At 34.6% G+C, this 12,720-nt stretch overlaps 1 protein-coding gene across 1 annotated transcript in view; it reads left to right on the top strand.

The window, feature by feature from the left end:
* Nucleotides 1-12,720, top strand: part of LOC149285895 (slit homolog 3 protein-like) — a 300,871-nt gene that overhangs the window by 171,942 nt on the left and 116,209 nt on the right. Inside the window, exon 5 of the mRNA XM_089494777.1 lies at nucleotides 6,766-6,837. Within this exon, the coding sequence (XP_089350903.1) occupies nucleotides 6,766-6,837 (72 nt within the window). The remainder of the gene's footprint in view (nucleotides 1-6,765; nucleotides 6,838-12,720) is intronic.

The raw sequence follows: 12,720 nt of genomic DNA, 5'->3' as shown, positions 1-12,720 counted from the left end.
ATTCTTTTGTAACATTTGATAATACTTATTGTTTCTCGAAATAGTCCACAAGCCAGTTTTCATTGAAAGCAAGGCTAATATAATCCTAGAGATAACAAAATGTATTATGTGCGTAACGTTAATTCTTATCACATGCAGACAATTAGGATTTTAAGATTTCAGATGAACATTTTAATAACGATTATGGCAACAGGAAGTGGAGTGGAATAACGGAGATCTTGGGAGCTGCCAGAAGAACAAAGGATGATATAGTAGTTCACTATCTTTAGAACATCTGGAAAACGTAACAAGAAACCCCCACAGTCCCACCTGCTATTAAACTATTTTATTGAAATGGCTGCAATGTAAAATTTTTGACAGGCATTCTTGAAGGCTTCTAGTTACTTTAATGATAATGTTGATGAAGGGGGACACTGACTTATATTTAAGACCATACAAAGCAGTGTGTCGCTCACACATTAGCATTAAATGGGTTTGTTTTATACCGCCATCTTCCCTTAACTGGCTAGAATAAATTAGATTTCCAATATACTAACATATTTAGTTAAAATTAAATTGCTGACATACAATATAATGTGCCTTTGCCCCATAGGTAAGCCATCCAGACAATGTTGAATTATCCTGTAGACTTCTTAAAATTTTTTTAGCTGGTTTCAAGAAAAAAAGATTTTCAAGGCGATTACCTTCTCAAAGATATTATGTTGATGATCCGATATAACATTTGAGCTAATTATCTGTTTGTCCTTTAAGTCTACTTCTACCAAAAAGCAATGGAGCATTTACACAAGGAAGTTGTAATGGGTGCAGATTATTGAAGAATGTCCGTGTAATACTATTTCTATGTTACACTGGAATATTATCTGCTTACACAATTAAATGATAAAACAAACTTTGGGGCCAAGCAATCAATAACCACCTGAATTTACCCATTCCGCTTTACAAATATTTCCAATATGGAGTGAAAAACCTTTCTTTTGCCGCAGAGACTACATGAACCGCCATACCGAAACCTTCTAGAACCACACCAATCGGGCACAAATAACTAAATATGTGTATTTAAACTCAGTCATTGCTGTCGCTAGTTTGATATATGTCTGCCATCTGGATGTAACCCTATACCTTACATAGTGCCATTTATGTTATGTTTGTGGGATTATGACTGTTTCATATTAGATTTTCTTCAAATCAAGAATTCACGCCTGAAGATATCTTGTATCCCTTTTTACTCGTTCGTAGGTCTTTAAATATTTGAAAAGGTTGTAAATTTGTAAATTATGATTGTATGTAAATCTGTGAAACTGTCAGTAGACCATGGAGATGTTTCTTTGATAGTGCTCACAGCCTATGGGCATTGTGCTCCGTGCTATAGGATATTTGTCAGCAGGGCCGGCCCAAGGCCTGGGGCGAATTTTAAAATGCCGCCCCCCCCTCCCTTATCTACCCTTCCTCTCCCCCCCCCCTGCCCCCCCCCTTGTACTTACCTTTCAGCAGTCCTGAGGCGAGTCTCCCTGTTCGGTCTCGGTGCCGGCTTGTAATGCTGAGAGCCGGAAATCTTCCGGCACTCAGCATTACAAGCCGGCACCGAGACCGAACAGGGAGACTCGCCGCAGAGGAGAGAGAGAGGGGCGCCGAGCGGGTACTGACAGCTTGGTAAGCGAAAACCACTCGGCGCCCCTTTCTCTCTCTTTCGCTTTTACAAAAAAAAAAAGGGCAAAGTGCCGCCCCTTCAAAAGTGCCGCCTGGAGCGGTTGCCCCACTCGGCTCCATTGTCGGGCTGGCCATGTTTGTCAGTGGTACATGACATCATGAAACACAACGATGTGTTTAAGCTCTCCAAGTAGTGTGGCAGAATCTAAAGTTCCTAGTGTATTAATGCTAGTGGTTTTCACCTTTCGAAGTCTGCCTGCTTCTGTTTAAATGCAATATGTCTACCCAGTGTCTGTGCCACATTTTTGAGGAGACAGCAGGGATTATTATTATTATTAGGAAGACACATGTAAGCAAGATAATTCTATTGTCTAATGTAGACTGCATCGGTTTTAGAATCTCCACAAATATTTTTTCCTCCTCTTTTTCATGAAAACTGAACAGTAACCAAAAAACCTTTTATGTTCATAAATGGTATCCATTAACATAAATCTTATTAAGCTGGGCAATTTAATTAGTATATTGACATACTTAATTGATACCTACAAGCATTATTATTTTGCATAAGCTTTCAGTTGGAGGAGGAAAAAACTGTAAAAATGTTATAGATTTGTCTAAACCTTGTCATCCCTAAGGAGCACTACCTCTCATTTCCTTTGATTTAGTGCCAGTTTTTCTTCTCTAAGTGAAGCTCCATTAAATGGATCTGATGTATTTGCCTGACTCAGACATATGTCAGCTTCCCTTATGATCAATAGCAGAATATTTATATTAATAAAGCACTAAGTTAATTAAACGAATGAGTCCTCTGGGTAAATGTAAGGTCCTTGGCAGCCAGTATAGGATACATTTATTGGGCAATTTTATTAATAAGCTAGTCAACACGGGTAAATGATAGATAGATAGATATATATACATATATAGTCCAAGGCAATCCAAACGATTGTTCTGCTGGGTCTCTCCAATATCTATTCAAGAATGCAGGCACTCTTTCTTTGAATATATATGTATATAAATATATAAGGGAGAACATTTTTCTATTTGACATTTTCATTAATTTATACAGTTAACTTTTCTTGTATTTGCGTTCTCTTTTGTAATACTCAGTGTGTTTTCTATTACATGACATTGTCTACCTAGTAACACAAGTGACACTGACTTTGAAAAAAGCGCCATCAGTAAATGTTTTAATCTGTATGAATAGTGTGCCCCAGTCTGCAGCTAGACATTTGCTGATTAATTGGATTACCGTCTGCTTAAAAATGGGCTTAGATTTCAAGCATTTAACTTTTTAAAACATGCTACACTTTAATATTTTAGAGTTGCACTGCTTTTATGGCTTTTTATATTATTTTAGTACACACAATATTTGTGTATTGTCCCTGTCTATATTTAACATGCAGAAAAATTGTGTGTGTGTATATATATATATATATATATATATACACAATTTAAACTCTTCTTATTGTAGTACATGAATTTACCATAAAAATTGTCTAAACGGATATTATATTAAATATAGCATTATATTAATACACACGGACAATCCAACTTTTTCCTTGTACCTGCTGGTCTTTAGAATGCATTGTAACAAATATGTAAAGCAAATTAAGATAGGCCTTTGTGGTACACGAAAATTAAAAAAAAGGATCTTTTGAGTCAAAAATATTCTGCTTCTCAAGTGTATCTTTTAATCGGCGTGTTTGTAATCCGACAAGGTCTACAGATAATGTTATGTGTCATTACAATTCTGAGCACACTCTGCCTCCTGCAAATGAATTGAGAATGCACAGCCATTTTGGTCTCATGACTTCCAAAAGTCACCCCATTGTCCTCTTTAATTAAATTGTTTTTTCTTAAACCTTGCAACCAAGAGGTAAAATGACTTTTTCAATATCACAATGACCGTCAGGAATTCATTATGTACATTAGTAGTAGTACTTCTATTTTCTCTAAAAGTACCTTAAAGATCAATATTTGTCATAATGTCCATGTGGAGACTGGCGGGTAGATGATTTTATGTATATCCACGAACCTGCGACTTTGGCTTGAACAAGTTCAGATTATGGAGGGCCAACCCTAGATTGCCAAATTGCATAATAGTTGGGTGAAATTCCCCACGAAAAATGCAAAAATATGGGGAGATGCAGTATTGTATGAAAGTTTGTTGGTCTGCCATTTTTCATGCCCAGCTCTATGGGCTGCTCCTTTTGCCCTGCCGTGATGGCCCTGATTATTTCACAATAATTTCCTGTGTTTTGATATCCCTGCTGTTATAATAGCAATGGGTATACCAAAAAAGGAAATGTTAGGAAATAAGGGAATATTATAGAAATCTAATTATAACTGTGACATTATGTACATTATTTTGCTTGTAAACCTGGTCTTTTGAAACACAGCGTAGAACTCACACAGTTGTCAACATTGTAATTTTATAAACTGCGTTTTTATTGAATCCACATCTCATTGTGTAGGAGTTTGCATCTCTGCCCTCGCTCTCCTCCTGACTTTGGTTCATTTTTTTTTTCTCACGAGCATAAATAACTTTGCATTGCTTTAGTGTATTCATTATGATTATTAAGTAAGAAAGGCAGCTGCTGGGAGTGTTTGCAAATTAAAAGAAATCAATATTTGTGGCATATGTTTCTGTAATATACAAATACATGATACTATTGTACGGTTGAAGTTTTCATATTATTTTTCTCCTGACGAGATGTATCTTTATTCCAGAAAATGCAGCCGACAAATGTAAAGTGAGGTTTACTCTATTTATTTATTTTATATTTTGTTTTCGGTAATGAAATTGAGTTAATATTACCACTTAGTTTTTTAAATGTGTTATTTTAAAACAAATATACAGATCTATTCATAGTTTTAATAAATCAGATTATCCTTCTAAGCATTCATACTAACACTGTAAAAGATAACCTTTTACAAGCGAAAAGCTTGAATTGCAAAATAGAAATAATTTAGAACCGACATGACCGGCCGTCTTAAGCTATGTCTACATTTCAAGCCCCTTGTATAACGGGATCAATTTCCACCATTAATGAGATTTTGCGGAGGGTTTTTAATTTTGTTTAGTGCTTTTGCTTTGCTTAATGGGACTTTTGAATTTATCCTCCATAAAGGATACGGTCTACGACTAAAATACAGAATATGTTAACATCTAAATGGTGTACCTGGTCACTCATCTACTTTTTATAAAAGCCATATGTTTCTTAAAAAAAATGTACAGTAAGTGCTTTGTTATTTTTTTATCTGATCTTTGTAGTCTAAATTCAAAATATTTAATATTATATATATATATATATAGATACTTGTGTATTACATTTAATATACTAAAGAAAATAAAACAGTATATATTTTTGTGTTAACCTAAAGTGGTGAGAGCACAAATACATATATATATATCATTAGCAAATACAAAGAATCCTTCAGAATATAAACGTTAAAAACTCATAGGCGATATCCCTTAGTCAATACAATAATCACGGTTTATGCCTTTCTCTCAAGCACTCTCTTTATACACGCATATATATTTAGACCAAGAGGCCTCAGAACCACCTCTAAAATTTTTTTACTAAAAGTGATCTATTGTTTATGTGGCTAAATTAAGGAAGGAAGCATCCAGCCATTTACAGAAGCATGTTGGGACACCACTGACTTAATCTGACTGAAATGCGTAACAACCAACCCATTTGTGTCAAGCATACTCCACGATTCTAAGCCACTTAGACAAACAGGACATGTCCAATTTCTTGGTATATGTTTTCTTAAATTAAATGATTTAAAAAAAAATGCTAAGTAAACTTTTCTCTCTTTTTTAATAAAGGGAAGATTAATGATGCCTGGAGCATAGAGCTCCGATATAAGGAAGGGGGCAACATGACAATAAAGTCATTTTCATAATTGGGAAAGACTGCTACATGAAATAATGCTCAGAATCCTGAACTTTTGTCTTTGTAGAATCAGTAATGTCATTAAACCTGTCAGATCATCAGACTACTAGAGATATTTATGAAATCAATATACAGTGCTGGAGATTTATGGCTGAAGTGTTATGAGCCACAGGACATTGTCTCAATAGAAAGGAATATTAATAACATTTACAAGAAGCGTGTCAGGGAAAATAGATGGATTTTCTACAATTCCTGTTTTGCTCCGACACAATACATTTTTTGAGGAAAAACAAAGTATAAACTAGTTTGTTAGTCTGTGTAACACATCCTAGCAGTGATCCTCTTTTCTTATTTTAGTTATAAAAACTGAGTGGCAAAAAATTATTATTTTTATCAGCATAAAAAGAATTATAAACAAGCAAAATGAGTGTGCGCCACCAAACCTGACGCTTGGTGCCGCGCATTTTTTTCATTCATTATAAAGGAAATGTAATAATAACGATTGGCACACGTTGGCAGAACATTCATATCATCTCTAAATCTTACCTAGGACTGTAGTGAATTAAAGCTCTTTCCTTGGTAAGATAAAATATAAACTGAATGTTACTTTAAAATTGACTATTTTATAAATGCTCAGTAATTGATTAAAGGAGTATTATTATATATTATTTGTGAAGGAAGAGAGGACTGCCCGTGACTGCATTTTCAAATGACTTTTCTAGAAAGCGAGTGGGAGCAGCATGTCTGTGTGTAATAAAATAAAAAGAACCTAAACATCATCCAACAACCCTAAAACACCATAACCAGAAATAGAAAACATTCCTGTGCTGTGATTAGTTACAGATGGCATTGGTTACTCCTCTAGTCTTGAAGCACATAGTAAAACTCTTGATAACTCATCAATCATTCTAGAATATCCTCTTTAAGTGACATAGAAGCCTATGTCTCTTGACATTTATACAAGGACTCTCCTTAAGTGAAATTAAATATTTTAAAGGGTCATTAAACCATATATTAGTACAACATTTAATGGTTCTATATACTACAAATACATAAATACTAATATATATATAATACTATTAAAAAATAGTTCAGTTGTTTCTAAGATTTTACATCAGATATGTCAATACCAATATTTTTTGTTGAGTGTGAAAATGGACAAAAATTATAAATGATGCAACTATGTCTAATTATTTTGACTTCTATGCTTTTTCAGGGATCTCAGTGAAAACCAGATACAAGGACTACCCAGAAAGGCCTTCCGAGGAATAACTGATGTTAAGAATCTGTAAGTAGCATTTCTCCACTCTGAATCATGAAATACCAGATGAAAGCCTTTAACATCGTATTCAGTGATGAACTATTACTTGATGCTATTTTACACACAAAAAAGATGTTTGTATGTGAAATGTCAATTTTAAATACCTATATAACATACTAAATTAAAAAAATATTAAAGAAAAGCGGCATCTTAAAATGAAAAATGAAAATCAGTAACCAAAAATACCTGTGGGAGGAAGACAAGTGAATAATGATATTCCTAATATTGTGCAATATTTTAGTGATGAAGGCTGAACATAGCTTAGGTGACTGTTCACTAGTGAATTCATTATATTATACAAGGGAACCAGGCATTGGAGCAATATAAAAGTTATCAGTAGGTAAGTATAGCCTACATTTATCATGTTGGACAATTAAGTACTTATAGAATCTGTGAATTATTAAAACCATTATTGCCAGGATTTGGCACCCCCTTAGTAATGCTCTTTGCCAACATTTTCAGGTTTATAATTTACAAAAACAATTGACTGTGGGAATGCTGAATTTAAAACAATTAATACATTTTGCATCCTTATAATTTAAACCATGCAAAAGCTGTTTTTCAGTTTTATCAAATTTGCATTATAATATTGAAGCAAGCACCTATTTCGCTATGTTAGAACTTTTTTCTTCTTCTTCTTTAAGTGCATATAAATCACTATGTGATTAAGTTTATTACAAAAGCTAGTTCGTGCATAGCAAGGTCAAGTTGCGAAAAAAAATGGCTGCTCCCTGTATGATAATGTTGCTAATGTGTGTCATAAATTATAGCTGACTAAATCTCAAATAATGTTGGGAGCAAACAATACACACTAAATATTATTAATTTTATAATTTCATGACATCACACTTGAATACATTTAATTTGGTTAGATATAGATATTGCATTCTGTTGGATAATTCATTTATTTAACATTAATTCATATTCTAAAGTTAACAGTCATTAGGAAAAAAATTACTATTTTCTGTAGAACTCTACAAACGAGTTTGCAGTCTGGAATCCTATGGATGGACTGTCCTTCCTATATAGGGACACTTTTCTGAAAACACCCACTAAGGGGAAACCTTATTGTGCATGAACCTGTATTGTTGGCTAGCTGTTGGGCAGAATTTACAATTTCCCCAATTCGTATATATTAATGTTGTGCCTCTTAGCACTACTAAAACATATTCTGTTCCAGGTAATAGAAACTATGGACTAGTTGGGGGCCACAAAATCCTTTGCCAGACATATTGGAACAGAAAAAAATAAATTTATATATTAGATGAATGAGTACCTTTAGCAGCCATGCAGGGTGGCACAACTGCTCTGTTAATCTCCATACCTAAAATCCCTTTCTGAATTACAAGGTTCTGCACAGGGCATTTTGCAGAAATTAAATCTAGTCATCAGCTAAGCCTTTCAATACCTAATTATAATTTGTTCAGCTGCCTAAATAATGTTTGCTTGTTGTGGTTTTTAATCATTAATGCCAGAGAAGCAATTTAGGCAGAAAGTAAAGATGTCTGCACTGTTCAGAAAGAGAGTTCCAGTCTTCTATATACGGTAATTAGATTGAGTGTGAATTAAGTATTTAAGTAGTTAAGTCTTCAGTATTCTAAAAGTGCCCTGCCAGACTTCATAGCTCATATATATTACCCAATGCAAGTATTATGTGTACTTGTGTCGCTTTAAATTGATGCTGGGTTGGAGTATGTGTGTGTTATGAAAGGTTGTTTTATCTTATGTTTAAATACAGAAAGCTGCAGAAGCCATCAATCATGACTTCTAGAGTGGGAGAAGTGGTCAGCAGGCAGCGTAGACTAGAATTGTGATCAATACCAATTTCTTTTTTTTCATTGTCTGCTTAATAGTACCGATTATTTCAGAGTTTTATATGTTTATTTAACTTATAGGAAATATGGTCTTTCCAAAAATTATTCATCCAAGCTTTATTTTACCTTCAATCTATTCAGAAAATGTTATATTTGCCCCAATGCTTTTAATTGTAAATATAGGGAAAACCCAGAAGTAGTTAAAAAAAAAAATAATAATAATTAAAAAAAAAATGTTATGTCTAGTTATTGAAAAGGGTTTTCTTAAATAAAAAAAAAACCCATAACAATGGAATAGTGATTTCACTTGATAGTATTAAAGTGGCATTTGTCTTAAGTTATAGGTGTGTAAGGATACAATGCCAGGATAGCACAACTGATACCGCTGCTACTTCCACTTAAGAATTAATTTTTTTTGCCTTGCCCTCCCTTTAGTTGGAAATGTATGCATTGCAATGATGTCATTGTGCACTCTCTGGCAGTGTGTCCTTAGGGATCTATCAATACTTCAAGATAAAGTCATTTCACTGAGATTCTGATTCTCAGTCCATCAAAGCGAGTTTAATCTTCAGGGAACCCCTACGTATCATTTGTCTGCTTGGAAAACTGCTTATTGTCTTAAAAATTAAAAAAATGTCGAATCCATTTATTTGGCATCTTTAATAGAGAAAGAGAGACTTATGGTATATGCAAATGTCCTTTTAAGCTATCACTAGTGCTTAACCCCTTAAGGACAATGGGCGGTCCCTAAACCCATTGAAAACAATGCATTTTGAGCCCGTACATGTACAGGCTTTGTCATTAAGGGGTTAAACATGAGCTGCGTACAGTATATGCAAAATGGGCAAAGCTGTTCGATCAACAGAAATGTATGTATATCTTTAAATTATTATGGTATATTGGGCCACACAAAATGATGCACACACACTAAAAATACCCTTCGCAACATTATATATATATTTCTGCCCTTGTTCAACAATTTATTATTATTATTATTCATTGTTTTTGACAATGCGTAAAGAGGAAGGTGCATACAATAACTATTTTCACTTACAGAAAAGCATAAGGCAGGTCTTGCTCACACACACTAAGAAACTAAATGCATAATTCTTCCAATATAAAATTAAAAAAAAAAACATTAAATAGCAAAACAACCCATTAAGAATGCATGTTTGTCTTTTTTAAATTCTTATCTTGTTTTCTCAGTTATAAATATGTTATGGATACCGCAAAAGTTCCCAGATGGCCGCCTTCTCTGGAAACATTGACGGAATGATGGTCAAGGCCTTCTCCAATTCTTATAGAGCCCCTGGCAAACCTCTGTTGTTGGGCCCTAAACAAATATTTTATGTGGACAGAAAAATACATAAAATCTTGTTGTCTTATAAGACAATCGACATCAACTCATCCTTAGCAGACAGTGTAGCAAAATTAAATGCAATATTACAGAGTTGTATATGTTTGGTGCATTATTTTTCTAATATTGTGTATACATGCAGTACAGTATGTATGTCTGTATACCAATTGCATTTTGCTCATCATATATATATATATATATATATGTCTATATTTATATATTTAGTGTTCTTATTTTTAATTATTACAAATATATATAACAAAATATATTAATATATTCTGAAAAAAGGCAAGTTACAACTACAACTTTGCTAAAACGCCAGACAGTAAGTGGCCATAGAAGAAACCGCTAGACGAGTGGAGAAGGTAGAATCTACTCTTAGTTTTACTTGACGTGTTCTGCAGTTTCTCTGCCACCGATCACACCCTGACACACAAGGGATTACCGAGTCATCGAAATACAATCAATAGGCAAGCGGGCAGACGTGGATAGCCCCCTAAGAATGTTTAAACCCTGGGCAGCTGCCCATTTTGCCCCACAGTAAAGACAGTCATGTTGACAGCCTTCAATGTCTAGCTTCCCTATACTTTATTTATAATTTGTGTTTATCTCCGATTGTGTCCTGACGTATGATATAGGACGTATATGTAATGTATAAGAGGTTAAGTACATTGCCTAAAAGCACCATACATATTCTGATTACATCCATAGCTTATGATTGAATTCTTAGCTTGTGTGCCCATACTGAGTAGAAGTGTTGAAAGTCTTCTCAAGTATGCATCTGTTACTGTCAGGAGGCTTTTATCCTTGAAGAAATGGTGGTTGTTTTAATTACAATTTTAAATAGCCTCATAACCGTAGTGAACTTCAGAATTTACATCATTTTTATGACAGTCACTCTCTTCCCGGTTTATTGATTTTGTCATTTGCTTCATTACATTTAATGTAAACCTTTTTATAGAGAATTATCCTGCCTTTTTGCTGAACACAGAAAGGTCAGCACATGCACTATCTTGGCCCCAAAATCACAGCAATGTAAATTTAACTTAAGACTGGGCATAATGGAAGTACTAAATATTACTAACCATGTCGGTCTGGAATTCTTCTAAGAGCTTTCCATTTCGCTTGACTTTGGTTAAGCAGCTGTATGGAACAGTGCATTGTTCTAAACCAAAAGAGAACATAAGTGTTCTTTGCACACAGAATTTTTACCAATTTTTTTTTCTTTCCAGGTTACATAATTAAATTAATTATACTGTTCTGCATGTTGTTATCCTAGTTCTTCCAAAACCACATGTAAAGTATAATTATTCGTATGAAACCCAAGCCAAATTATGTAACCTTTGTAAGTTCAAACAATAAAATGTGTATATATATATATTTTTTTTTTAATTATTTTTTTTTTGAAACTCAATATTATATAGATATATAATACCGAGTATTTTCCCTTGTCAGTGTGTTCCATTTACATGTTACATTACTGCACCTGTGTGTAATATTGAACTGTGGTGTATGCTGCCCTGGGCTCTAGGCTTACCTTAGAGAAACACGACAGCTGTTCCTTAAGCCTCCTCAACAGCCCTTGAGGTTGTGGTCTTTGCAATAGCCGCCACAGACCCGTCTGAAGCCCCCATCTCGCTCTCCTTTTGTTGGGGAGCACCAGGATATGGCGTCATATAAAAAAAAGTTAGAGGAGCAACTGCACAAACCTCCACTTCCGCACGGGTATGATTGGGCTGGGGACCCACCGGAGGAGCGTGCCCTGGTGCCGATTAAAGACAGGTCTGCATGTGATCTAGCTATGTTAATGATTATTAGTAAATCTGTCAATGAGTTCCCTTTTTTTTCTTATCAGAAAATGATTGTCCCTTTTGGATAGCGGTATACGTACGAGCGTTGCTTGAGTAATACATACAATAATAATAACAGTAATGTAAAATAATTGTTCCATATATTTACCAGATTCACTGGTCACACTTCTGCTTTAATTTTATTGCCATACAGTAAATATCAATGGAGCTACATGTCAGTAGACTTTAGTGGGAAGCAGGCAAACTTGCAAAAGCAGCTCAACACACAATAAAATTAGATATAGATTTCTTTCAGAGTTTGCCGTTCACGTAAGTGAATTTTAGAAGCAGGACAATACAAAATGCCAAGTTACTGCATTCCGGCCTCTATGGTGGCCAAATAATTCTCATATATCAATGTCACTTAACATCCTTTCCTTTTTACCATTTGAGCACGGAGGTGCAGCTAACAAAGCTAATGGGTGAATTTCCTCTATCATGAGTGATGCATTTTAATGAATAGGTTAATACACTTTAGTAAAACTAGGCCCAGATCTTTCTAGGTGCAAGCCAGAGCCGGGCCCAGAAAGAACGTCTCCTTTCCTTCCATGTTTCACCTTGCTCTCTGAGCTGGGTCTAGGCTCTAGCGTAACCCTGGTATGGAAAGATACGACTTAATTGCAGATAAAAAAAAATGGATTTAGGCCTAGATCTAGTCTGCCCTGATAGCTTTATACCTATCCTCACTTTAATAGCCTCTACCACGTCTGATGGGAGACTGTTCCACTTGTCTTCCACCTTCTCAGTCAAGAAAAAAATCCTTACATTGCTCGGACGTCGGATCTTCTGTATGCCTGTGGATTATAACAGAGCTGGGCAACTATTATAA

The sequence above is a fragment of the Sceloporus occidentalis genome, unplaced genomic scaffold (genome assembly GCF_023333645.1).
Source record: "Sceloporus occidentalis isolate IW3139 unplaced genomic scaffold, rSceOcc1.0.p SCAF_75, whole genome shotgun sequence".
Taxonomy (NCBI): Eukaryota; Metazoa; Chordata; class Lepidosauria; order Squamata; family Phrynosomatidae; genus Sceloporus; species Sceloporus occidentalis.
This window is presented reverse-complemented; position numbering and strand designations above follow the sequence as displayed.